The following is a 12,956-nucleotide window of genomic DNA, read 5'->3' as shown; positions in this document are numbered from 1 at the left end:
TAAGGTAATGGGAGCAAAAGCTAGAAGGAACAGAGTAGAGGGGCAAAAGATGGCTTAGAGAGTCAGTCAGACATTCATTTAGTCTCCTCACCCTATTAGTTTCCATATATATTTTTTATATATATATATTTTTTTACTCTACTCTAAATATATATATATATATATATATATATATATATATATATATTCTCTTTTTTGAGATGGAGTCTAGCTCTGTCACCCAGGCTGGAGTGCAGTGGTGCAATCTCAGCTCACTGCAACCTTCACCTCCCAGGTTCAAGTGATTCTCCTGCCTCAGCCTCCCAAGTAGCTAGGACTACAGGCATGTGCCACCATGCCCGGCCAATTTTTGTCTCTTTAGTAGAGATGGGGTTTCACCATATTGGCAAGGCTGGTCTCAAACTCCTGATCTCAAGCGATCTGCCCACCTCGACCTCCCAAAATATTTCTCATATTTTTATAGCAGCACTTCTCTTTTGTGTACCACAGTAGAGTAAAATTTTATATTAAAAAATAACATGACTTCATTCCCACCCACCTCCTGACCCTCCTTGATCCCTCTAAAATCTTACAGAACTGAGAGAAACATCGTTGGCAATTTTCTTCCTGGTTGTGAAATGCCCTGTAGAAAATAGCTCTCATTTCGTTAGGGTAGTGCTGTTGACAGTGTGGCCCGTGGACCAGTGACAGTCCACAAAATCATCAACAGTGGGATAACAAAACTGAGAATAAACATTGAAAAGAAACAAATCTTCTTTATAGTTGAATACCAACTAATAAACGTAGAAGGAAGAAGGGAATTTTTTTAATTGCCCTTAGGCAAATGTTACATTTATTATTGTTGCATCAATGGATGCTAAGATTGGTGAGCAAAAGTGTGATGCAAGACAAAATATTTGCATAATCTCAAAGTGTCTCACCTTAGGATACTTATTAACTACAAAAGGAAAAACAGTGAGTGAAGAAATATGGCAGACCCCATTTTAACCAAGTAATCAAAATTAACATTACCAGTAAAATACATCAACATTATATACCTCATGCTATGATGTACTGGGAAGGTGAGTGAAGAAGACCACATCACTTCTGTGATATTCTTGCCAAAAGGTGTAACTTCAGTTTAATTAGGGGAAAACATCAAGCTCAAATTGAGGGATATTCTATAAAATAACTGGCCTGGATTCATCAAAAATGTCAAAATCATGAAAGACATGAAATCATGAAAAACAAAGAAGGGCTGAGCTTCACAAACTGGAGGCTAAAGAGACAAGACATTTAGATGTAATGTGAGACCCTGGATTAGATTCTGGAACAAAAGTAGACATTAAAAAAAAAATAATTTTTTAAATAAAAAAATACAAAAACAAAACCAAAAAAGGGACATTGCTGAGAAAACTGGCAAAATTTAAATAAGGTGTGCAAATTAGTTAATAGTATGGTATCAATGTTAATATTCTAGTTGACATTTGGGAAAACTAGATGAAGGATATACCAGAATACTGGTTTTACAAATTTTTGGAAAGTCTAAGATTATTTCAAAATTTTTAAAGTTAAAAAAAAATTATCCTTCCATAATAGACTGCTGGGAAAAAGCTATTTCTTCATCACAAATAGTTTGAGAAGCACCACTTTAGCGTATTGGATAAGTGAATGACTGAGGGCTGAAAGGGCATAAAATTATTTTAAAGGTTTGATTTGGGACATAAGACATTTGTTTTTTGATTCATCACCAAACATTAAAATTACTGCATTTCAATGATGAAGTGGGACAACTCAGAAAAATATGGGGCTGTATTATTACATCATTACAAACTAATGACCTACAAAGAGATCTTTTACATGTCTTTTCTTAAATAATACATTGAATATTGCCATGAAGAAGACTTGATAATTTGAAGATGTGGTATAAAAACCATTTTTTTGAAAATGAACCTCAATATTTTGTAAAGGTATTACCTTTTCTGTTGAGTGAAGAAGATAAAGGACATCAGCATACTCAAATCCTTCATTTTCATGTAAGTCTTTCTGTAACACGTCATTCCCTAGGACAATGCATGCCAAGGAAAATGCCACTTCAACCTAAACATGCGGTTTTCAGAAATTACTTTTCAATTATGCTTTATGAAATTACACATTTCATTGTGCAGGCATTTATATAGAATACATTGTGGAAAGATACTATAAAATCTGCTAAAATATAATCCATTGATTCCAGTTATCTTACTAGTAAAAGAACTGCACTTACAACTCCCTCATAATTTTTAATAGCTGAGAAAATATCCTTTCTGTGTTCAGGGACCAACCACAGAGCTCCATTTGAGGGCACTGGAGAAAGGAACAAGGGCCAGCAGAGCATGTAAGGAGGTATTATCCTAAGTGCATAGTTGTATCCCTTCCATATTAAAAAAAATGTTCTTTTAATTTTTTGACATGGATTAAAAAGCTGTTTTGAACTGCTTGTTAACTACTGACCATTGAGTTGTAAGGCTTTAATGCAGCACCTTTTTTTTTTTTTTTTAGATGGAGTCTTGCTCTGTCGCCCAGGCTGGAGTACAATGGCATGATCTTAGCTCACTGCAACCACCACCTCCTGGGTTCAAGCGATTCTCCTGCCCCAGCCTCCCGAGTAGCTGGGATTACAGGCACGCACCACCACGCCCAGCTAATTTTTTGTATCTTTAGTAGAGACAGGGCTTCACCATGTTGGCCAGGCTGGCCTCGAACTCCTGACCTCATGATCCGCCCGCATTGGCCTCCTAAAGTGTTGGGATTACAGGCGTGAGCCAAAGCACCTGGCCTGCAGCACCTATTAATTTAAGCAAAACTTTGGGGAGTAGTACTAAGAAATAGTACTACTATTTTTTCCTCCTCTAGTTCTGGAACCATTTAATGTACATTTTGAAGCCCATTAGGAAGATGAACTTTGCATATTATTGGGACTCAGTAGATAAGTTTTTAAAGTGCTATACTATGCATTTCTATGAAAAACATTATGAATTTGAAAAGTATGATTATTGAATTATTGCAAAATGTTTTATCCATTATAGAATATTTTGATAAAAAATATTGAAATGTATTTATGTTCTATTTAAACAAATTTCAAAACTCATTGAAAATATGTACTGAAATATAGATGGATACATTTTTTATGATAAGACACACATTTGTTAAAAAAATGCACCAGATGTAGTGGCTAATGCCTGTAATCCCATCACTTTGGAAGCCAAGGTGGAGTATCTCTTGAGCCCAGGAGTTCGAGAACAGCCTGGGCAAAATGGTGACCCCATCTCCAACAAAAATACAAAAAATTAGCCAGGCATGGTGGCACACTCCTGTAGTCACAGCTACTCAGGAGGCTGAGGTGGGAGGATCACTGTAGCCCGGGAGGCAGAGGCTGCAGTGAGTCAAGACTGCACTACTGCACTCTAGCCTGGCTGACAGTGAGAGACCCCATCTCAATTAAAAAAAAAAAATTAAATAAATAAATAAAGATTAAAAAAAGAAACAGCCTGGGTACAGTGGCTCACACCTTAATCCCAGCACTTTGAGAGGCCAAGGCAGGCAAATCACTTGAGGTCAGAAATTCAAGACCAGCCTGGCCACATGGTGAAACCTCGTCTCTACAAAATACAAAAATTAGCCAAGCGTTGTGGTGCACACCTGTAATCCCAGCTACTCAGGAGGCTGAGGCAGGAGAATCACTTGAACCCAGGAGGTGGAGGTTGCAGTGAGCTGAGATGGCGCCACTGCACTCCAGCCTGGGCAACAGAGCGAGATTCTGTCTCAAAAAAAAAAAAAAAAAAAAGACAAAGAAACTATGCTATTTACTTAGATATTGTCCTCCTATGTTATTTCTATTTTCTCATCTCCAGTAGCGTGCATACCAAATTTTGAAAATAAAATTTTTTTTGCTGTTATAATTTCTTGCCTGGCCACCTATAGATGTCTTGAATTTCTAAAGCCTGGGTAAAAGTATTTGAATAGATGTCAATGTCATTTTATTAAAGGCATTTTAGTAGCAGTAAATGGAAGACTGAATGACTGACTCTTCAACAACTCACAATAATTCTTTGTAATGTCGAGCCTTGAGAAAACTATTACCTCCAGCCCAACAGAGGCTGCTTGGCAGAAGACAGGGCTGGTTTGAAGTGTAGTACTGACAAGATTCACTAATATTTGAGAAATATTCCCATATAAGTCACACATTCCCACTATCCCCTCCCAGTTTTAGCAACTGATGTCTGGGGAGGTAGAAAAGAACTTTTGTGAATAAATAATAAAATATCTGAGGAAAATCTTATTTGAAGAGTAAAAACATAAGATTTTCTTGTCATATTTGAAGAAACCCTATTTTAATAAAATTTACTAGTATCTTATGGTTTGAAGCAACCTTTTTGTTTAAAACTTCTAAGATTTTATTTTTATTTTTGGCTTATTTCTCCAAGAAAAATAGAATTTAGTTTAAAAGATTAAATATTTTTATGTTTATGAACTTGAATAAAGATACAAAATTTTCTTAAAATTATATTTCTGTTAATTTTTACCATATCAGAAAACAATGTAAACCTTTATACCTTAATGTTAGGAGAAGGGTGATTTCTTAGTAGTTGGATAAGTACTGGAAAGGCATTTTCATCTACAACAAATTGTTGACTGACAGGATTGCTTGTATGGGCTACACCTGTAAGAGTCCACGCCAATGAGGTAATGTTTTTTTCCATTTTATAAATGGCAAAGTCAAACATAGCTTGATATTTTGGGTTGACATAGCGTTCTAAGGTAATACAGTTAGTAAATTACAAAAGGGTATGCTATATTGACACTATTTTAATAGTCCTGAATTAATTTTTTAAAAGACAAAGTGAATAAACATGGAGACCTTATTAGAATTGTGAGTGGCTTCCTAAAAGTCACAAAGCAAAGGAAATTAGAAATATTATACTACCAAAGAATAATAATAGCTATCGTTTATTGAAGAAATATTATGTGCGAGGTACTTAAGTTAATAATTCTATTGTTTTCTATAAGAAGTTTACTTCTACAAAAATGACTAGAGTAAATCACCAAGTTAAAATTTCTAGGTTTCTTAAATTATACACGCTAACAAGATAATCTTACTATGTCTCTTTATAACATACTACTTTAAATTGCAGGCCTAAACTCACCAGAGAAACTCAACTCTCTTTTTTTTTTTTCCACTCCTCGCAATTTCCTGTTGAGAAACTCATTTCTTTCTAGTGAACATGGACAAAGAATTTTAACTCTGTTCTTTTGCTAATATTAAATGTCACCATAGATATACAGTGGGTTTATATAAATGGGTTAACCCTAAATAAATGGGTTAAATATAAGATTGAGCCTCTCAGTGAACAATGAAGTCACCTACATATTGTACCTAGGGAAGTTTGAAGGAAAAAAGAACATCTTTGTCCGCACAAACCCCCCACCCGCACCACACACACACACACACACACACACACACACACATGCACAGCTGATGTGGACAGATTTGAAATGAACTAATGAGAAGAAATTTGATTATGTGTGTGTGTATGTATATCAGGCAACCTGGCATATATATTATCATTTACTGGAACTTTAGAAATAACTGTAATTTATGGCCAGGCGCGGTGGCTCACGCTTGTAATCCCAGCACTTTGGGAGGCTGAGGCGGGCGGATCACGAGGTCAGGAGATCGAGACCACAGTGAAACCCCGTCTCTACTAAAAATACAAAAAATTAGCCGGGCGTGGTGGCAGACGCCTGTAGTCCCAGCTACTCGGAGAGGCTGAGGCAGGAGAATGGCATGAATCCGGGAGGCGGAGCTTGCAGTGAGCGGAGATTGCGCCACTGCACTCCAGCCTGGGTGACAGAGCGAGACTCTGTCTCAAAAAAAAAAAAATAAATAAATAACTGTAATTTATGTCAGAGTCTCTGGCCAAAAAACAAAGAAACATCTTCTCTGGCTGATTATCTTGGAAGTGTGAATGAGTTTCTGCAAGAAACTTTTGGCAAGCAAAGAGAAAAAAATGTGAGAATCAATTCCTATTATACTTCATTCAGCTGGACTACTTTTGAGGAAATTCAGTGATCTAGAAATAAAGATTTTTCCTCTTGTTTGCAAGAAGCAGTCTACAATCAGCACCCTGCATTCATCAAGGTCAGCAAGAACCCAAATTTTAACTTTTGGTGGGTCACAACTGACAGTTCCACATTTTCTCAGGTACCCCAAAATGTCAATTCCTTTGCAATGAATTCTATGTTATATAAACAAATGATCATTACAGAGACATTCAAGAATGTGCTCCAGCATTAGAAACTCTTCTATATCTTCAAAAACATATAGTTCTTGAGATTCAAAAGAACTATTTTTCTCTTAAACTTAAAAAAGAGATTGCTTTCAGTCAAAATAGCCAAGGCTTATTGTCCTAATTTTCCTTTCTAGCCATTGTTCAAGAGCAAGACTGATACAAAATTCTTAATTATACCACTTTTACTGACCAAGTTCTTAGACAAATTTCAAAAGTTACAAAGGTCTTTTATACATTAAATACCATTTAGGGGTCAAATCCCCAAAAGTGGGGATAGAGAGGAAGAGAGATTAATTTCCACTTCTCTGCCCAATCTGTTCTTGTTCTTACAGATATTTAAGAAATTGAGAATAAGTATACAAACCAATACAAATGGATCCCACTGCTCTGATGACACTGAGAAGTGTGCCTTCAGCGATCGTACTAATTCTTAGTAAGCGAACCAATGGTGCAATTCCATTCCCTTCACATATTTGATTTTGATGCATCCTGCTGTCCTTACTTAGAGCTATGACAGCTTCACCTCCTGATAAAGAAAAGCAAGATACATGTATGATACTCCAGTGCCCTGTTCTACATTATGCAGAGGACACGGTGGTTCACACTTGTAATCCCAGCTACTTGGGAGGCTGAGGCAGGAGGATCACTTGAGCCCAGGGGTTTGAGGCTGCAGTGAGCTATAATTGTGCCACTGCACACCAGGCTGGGCAACAGAGCAAGATCCTGTCTCTAAAAAATAAAAATAAAATAAGGAAAATAACTTACCAACATACTGCATTTTAGCTGATGGTGACAAAAGCATATTTATTATAAAGCTGTATCCAATTTGTTCTGCCATATATTTTTGTTGTTTTAGTGTTTGTCCTGCCAAGGCCCAAAGTGCAACGGCTCCTTGTTCCTTAACATCTATTTGAAATGCCTGTTTTTAAAAATATTTCATTAATTCAGTGAACATTTATTGAACACTTTAGGAATGCATATTTTATAAAATGTTTATTCTAGAATTGGTTTAGTTTTTCTATTCACTTAACAATTCAAAATAGAATACATCATCTAAGAAAAATGACCAGTAATCATAAAATTCCTACCTTTAGGAGTTTTAAAAGATACTTAGTTACTGATTTTTCCAGAAATGCTTTCTGTATAAGAGGGTTGTGACTTGCCAGTGATTCCACAGCCATTGCACCTTTCATTTGGACACTAATTTGTTTCCCTTTAAAAAGAGCCACCAGAGAAGGAATCGCTCCCTCCATAGCTATAGCATCCTGAATTTCCTTATTGCCACGCCCAACCTCAGCAATTGCAGCAGAAGATACAGCCTTCAACACATCTTCAAATGAATTTAAGAACAAGTTAAATAAACCTTATGAAAAGTAAGAATATCAAAGTGCAGCATATCATTAGTTTCCCATATTATAAAATCAAATTTATAAAAAGCTTAGAGAAAATAAAGAAAAATAGAAATAAACAAAACTGGCTAGATTTACCACCTAAACACAATCAAACATTTGGGATAATCTCATGTACTATTTCTTATGAAGATGGATTTAGATAGTTATAGATGTATTTGATATAGTTGTATTTTAAAACAATAGCCTGCATTTTTACTTACAATTAAAACATTCCCTCCCCACCACCCTTTTTTTTTTTTTTTTTTGAGACAAGGTTTGGCTCTATCACCCAGGCTGGAGTGCAGTGGTGTATGTGATCTCAGCTCACTACAACCTCCACCATCCTCCCACCTCAGCCTCCTGAGTAGCTGGGACTACAGGTGTGCACCACCACACCCGGCTAATTTTTGTGTTTTTTGTAGAGGAATTACTGGAATAACTCAGTACATCTCAGTAAACTGCTTATCAAAAATAATAGCATCTTAGCCTTCCATAATCAGAGTTCAAAACTATCAATGTTACTGTGTTTGGGTATGGGTATTATCATTAAAAATAAATATGTAAACTTTGCTAATTTGATAGCTGTCTCATTTTGTTTTGTATTTTTGGTACTGGTGATTCTAAACATTCTCCTATATTCTTTTAACCAGTTGCACTGTGTTTTTTTGAGTATGGGTATTATCGTTAAAAATGAATACATCAACTTTGTTCAAATTTGATAGACAAAAATGCTGTCTCATCTTGTTTTGCATTTTGGTATTGGTGAGTCTAAACATTTTCCTATATTTTAACAAGTTGCATTTTTTTAACTTATAGAAAAGTTGTAAGAATAAGTCAGAGAATTCCTGTATACCTTTACCTGGATTTATAAATTTTTAATATATTGCCGTATTGGTTTTTCCATCCATTTATCTATATAATTTACTTTTCTAAATTTGAGGGTATGTTGCGTGCATACATCATGGCCTTTTATCTCTTTAATACTCTAGTGTGTATTTACTAAAAAAAAAGCCTATCCTTTTATGTAACTACAAGGCAATTAGTAGATGCAATACTTTAATCATATTGTGTTGATTTTCCTAGTAATGTCCTTTATCACACTTACTTTCTTCCAGTACAGGATCCAGACCAGGACCATGTGTTGCACTTAGTTATGTCTCTTTAGTGTTCTATTATCTGGAACCTTTTCTCAGGGGTTTTTTGCTCTCTTATGACATAGACATTTTTAATAAATATGGGTCATTTAGTTTAGAGAATTTTCCTCAGTTTGGGTTTGTTTGATGTTTCCTCATGACTCAAGATATGCACCTCCATCTAGAATATTTTTAAAGTGATATTATGACTTGGGTGCAGTGGTGCATGCCTATAATCCCAGCTATGCAGGAGGCTAAAGGTGGGAGGACTGCTTGAGCCCAGGGGTTCAAGATCAGCCCGGGCAACATAGCAACCTCATTTCAAAAAAAAAGTGACATTATGTTCTGGGGATATCCTCTGTGGAGTTCTATAATGTCCATCTATTCCTCATTGGTGATGTTCATTTTGATCACCCAGTTTCTCTACTGTATAGTTGCTATTTTCCCTCTTGCAACTAATAAGGAGCAAAACACTTTAAGACCATGTAAATATCAAAATTTGCCCCCAAGATTTAGCAACCATTTATAATTTTTGCCTGAACCAATCTTTACTATGCTGTTTGCAAAATACTAATTTTCCAAATCTACCACTCCTTCTCATTTGTCAACTGACATTCTGCTATAAGGAAGAGCCCTACCTTATTCTCTATTTATTTGTTTCCTTGTTTATCCAGTTGTTATCAGGATGAGGGCACAGGCTCCTATTTTATTCAACCCATTAATTTTATTTTCTTTTCTTTTTTGAGACAAGGTCTCGCTCTGTCACCCAGGCTGGAATGCAATGACACGAACTCAGCTCACTGCAACCTCTGCCTCCCAGGCTCAAGCGATCCTCCCACCTCAGCCTCCCAAGTAGCTGGGAATACAGGCGTGTGCCACCATGCCCAGCTAATTTTTGCATTTTTAGTAGAGATGAGGTTTTGCCATGTTGCCCAGGCTGGTGTTGTACTCATGAGCTCAAGCTACCTGCCCGTCTTGGCCCCGCAAAGTGCTGGGATTATAGGCATGAGCCACTGTGCCCGGTGTACTTTCTTATTTATGTTGGTACTCAGATTGTCTAAGATTTGGCCAGTGGGAGCCCCTTCAGGTTGTCCTTGTGTCCTATACATATGCCTCCTTTTTTTTTTTTAATTTTATTACTTTCTGTCACCATATGATGATGTTCCTGACTCACCATATACCTTCTCTGCCCCTGCCCTGGAATCAACTATTTCTCCAAGAAGCTCTGGTTCCTTTTAATGAGGGATGATATTTAGAAACCAAGATTTGGGTGCTCGGTATGCTCATTGCTACTGGAATATCATTGCTTCTGGATCATATATATGTGTATGTGTGTGTGTGTGTGTGTGTGTATAAATCCATATATATAATATGTATACATATGTATATGTGTATACACACACACTCATACATACACACATACATTTCCAATTCCAATCCAACCCCACAGGGTTTATTGTTTTCCTACATTCTGCACATTTCTTTGCACAGTAAGAACCCAATAATATCAACACATTTATTCATTTCTTTAGTCCTACAGTACTTATCATGTGGGTTCAGAATTGTTCTACCCATATCATTATGACATACAAGTTCACTAAAAAGAACTCAAAATTTGTGTGTAGTTTGTGTTTACCCTTAGATAGTATATAATGCACTGTGTGTAAAATTATTTGTATTCATTTTTTCTTTTCTTCTTAAATCTAGTTATACCATTTATTTCAGTTTTCATTTCCCCCAGCCTTGTAGATTTAATTTTTTATTATGTAGAATATCAATATATTTCCAAAAGCAAAACTAGATAGAAAAGTGTTTGTGCATTCATGTAGCTAACTATATCCTTTAGATGCTCTATAATCCAGCATTTGTTTTTTCATATACTATCAAGGTTAATTATCTCTCTATTAAGGCCTTATTGTTCATACCAACTTCTATACCCACTTTATATCAATTTATGTCAAACACATTAACTATTTTTATTGTTATGAGTATTTTCTTCATTTAATCATCTAATCATTTATTTAATGCATATTTATTGGATAGTTATGTGCTAGACACTGTCCCAGGCACTAGGGAAACAATGGTGAACCAACAAAACAAGGTCCTTGACCTTGTCGAACAAAAGGAAAGGCCAGAGTAAAGAACAAAGCAATAAGTTCAATATTACTTGAGAGTAATATCAGAGAAAAAGGGAGTGAGTGACAGGAAGGTCATTTCCTCTTGAAGTAGAGAAGTAAAAAGGGCTTATAGGCCATGCTGGAAATGTGGATCATATCCTAGGTGATAGAGAGTCACTGAATAATTTAAAGAAGAAGATACGATCAACTTTACATTTTAGTTAGATCACTCAAGTAACACTTGGAATGTTAACCCTGAAAGATTAATTAAATTAAGAAAGTGTGGGGGAAACCATTCTTTCCGTTACCCAATATTCCTGAATCAGTACAAAAAGTAGAAATTCCTCCACCCATGGCCAACTCAGAAATATTAAGAATAAAAATTTACCCCTTACTCATTCTTCCCCATGAGAAGAATAGTGAGTTACATAATTTTTTAGTTTGAAGAATGAGTCATTGCAAACGCATGGTTTAGGTTCTTTTTGGCACTTTTTGTTGTTTTCTCAAAGCAAGCTTTCCAACAATAATGCTGAAGTTTTGATCTTTATTTGATTCCTGTCTATTTCTCATTTGGACCCAAATTCTGAAAGGAATGGAAGTGTCTTTACTAAGCTATTCAGTAATCCAAAGTAGCTCTAAAGCTCAGGGGAGATGTCAGGGATGTGGATAAAGAACTGGGAAGAATAGATTGTAACCCTAGTAGAGTTCCTTTGGAGTGAATAAGAGGTAAAGAAGAGTATGCTGGATGAAAGCAGCAGCATGACAAGAATGGAAGCTTAAGGAACTCCAGCTTTAAGAGTTGGGTAAAGGAGGACTAATGGTGAAGGCAGACTTTATCTACAACTTTTGGGGTCATAATTCCAAAATTTTCAGATTTTAGAATGTAAGGAGTACATAATACTACATATTGTATAACATCACAAAGAGTCTGGAGAAAATCAATTTCTGCAGAAACATGTGAATAATCATTCCAAGAAAATAAAATGAGGTGATCTTTTAAGTTTTTCTCAGTTTGAAACTGAAAAAGCATTTTGTATGCTTTTGTTACATATTTGAGTTTCTGTGGTGGTGTCATATAAACTTTTGTTATTAACAGAACAGGAAAGTTGGGTACCATATGAAATCAGAAGCATTGTAGGAATGAAGGCATGCATACGTGAATACATGTATATAAGAATGTGAATCCAAGCAGCTAAATGGGTGAAGGAAAGGCCTAAAACAAACCAAACTTAGCAAGGGTAGGCTTGCTCTGGACATAGAGACTCAGACTAAGGAGATGTTAACAAATCCATCTTTTCAAGAAACTGTATGTGAATCTACTTTGGGGCCATTTTAATACAAGAAATCTTAGAGTAGCTCACATGGTAAAGAAGACACTGGAATTAATAATATGCCTTTGTGATCTCCTATACCTTAACAACCCAGCTAACATCCAAGAGGACTATTTGCTAAAGCACTAAAGTTATATAGGGAGGCTTACCTAAAAGGAAAAAATAATTAAAATTTATTTCAAAATTAAGTTATCTTCCTTGGAGTGAGGAGATAATGTAGATTATGGTGTAGGAAAAAATAATTTTATTTCAATAATTTATTTCACACTATAGTTTTCTTTCTTTTTTTTTTTTTAGACAGAGTCTCTCTCCGTTGCCAGGCTGGAGTGCAGTGGCGCGATCTCAGCTCACTGCAACCTCTGCCTCCCAGCTTCAAGCGATTCTCCTGCTCAGCCTCTCAAGTAACTGGGATTACAGGCACGCGCCACCACACCTAGCTAATTTTTTTGTATTTTTAGTAGAGACAGGGTTTCACCATGTTGGCCAGGATGTCTCGATCTCCTGACCTTGTGATCCGCCTGCCTTGGCCTCCCAAAGTGCTGGGATTACAGGCGTGAGCTACCACGCCTGGTGCTGTAGTTTTCTTTCATGAACTCATTTATTATTTATTTATTCAAATTGGTGCTATAATTTGTACTTTGTTACAGCATCTGGGATTGAGAAAAGGAAAACA

General features: G+C 36.1%; 1 protein-coding gene across 1 annotated transcript in view; it reads right to left on the bottom strand.

Moving 5' to 3' along the window:
- The window catches only part of ANKAR (ankyrin and armadillo repeat containing), a 69,425-nt gene that overhangs the window by 11,457 nt on the left and 45,012 nt on the right, over positions 1–12,956 (bottom strand). Inside the window, exons 13-17 of the mRNA XM_003253843.3 lie at positions 7,400–7,641; positions 7,077–7,230; positions 6,676–6,837; positions 4,575–4,681; positions 1,957–2,079 (exon numbers count right to left, since the gene is read on the bottom strand). Of these exons, the coding sequence (XP_003253891.1) occupies positions 1,957–2,079; positions 4,575–4,681; positions 6,676–6,837; positions 7,077–7,230; positions 7,400–7,641 (788 nt within the window). The remainder of the gene's footprint in view (positions 1–1,956; positions 2,080–4,574; positions 4,682–6,675; positions 6,838–7,076; positions 7,231–7,399; positions 7,642–12,956) is intronic.

Source organism: Nomascus leucogenys, chromosome 22a, assembly GCF_006542625.1.
Source record: "Nomascus leucogenys isolate Asia chromosome 22a, Asia_NLE_v1, whole genome shotgun sequence".
In the NCBI taxonomy this organism is placed as follows: Eukaryota; Metazoa; Chordata; class Mammalia; order Primates; family Hylobatidae; genus Nomascus; species Nomascus leucogenys.
Note: the sequence above shows the minus strand (reverse complement) of the source record. Positions and strands in the feature narration are given on the sequence as shown.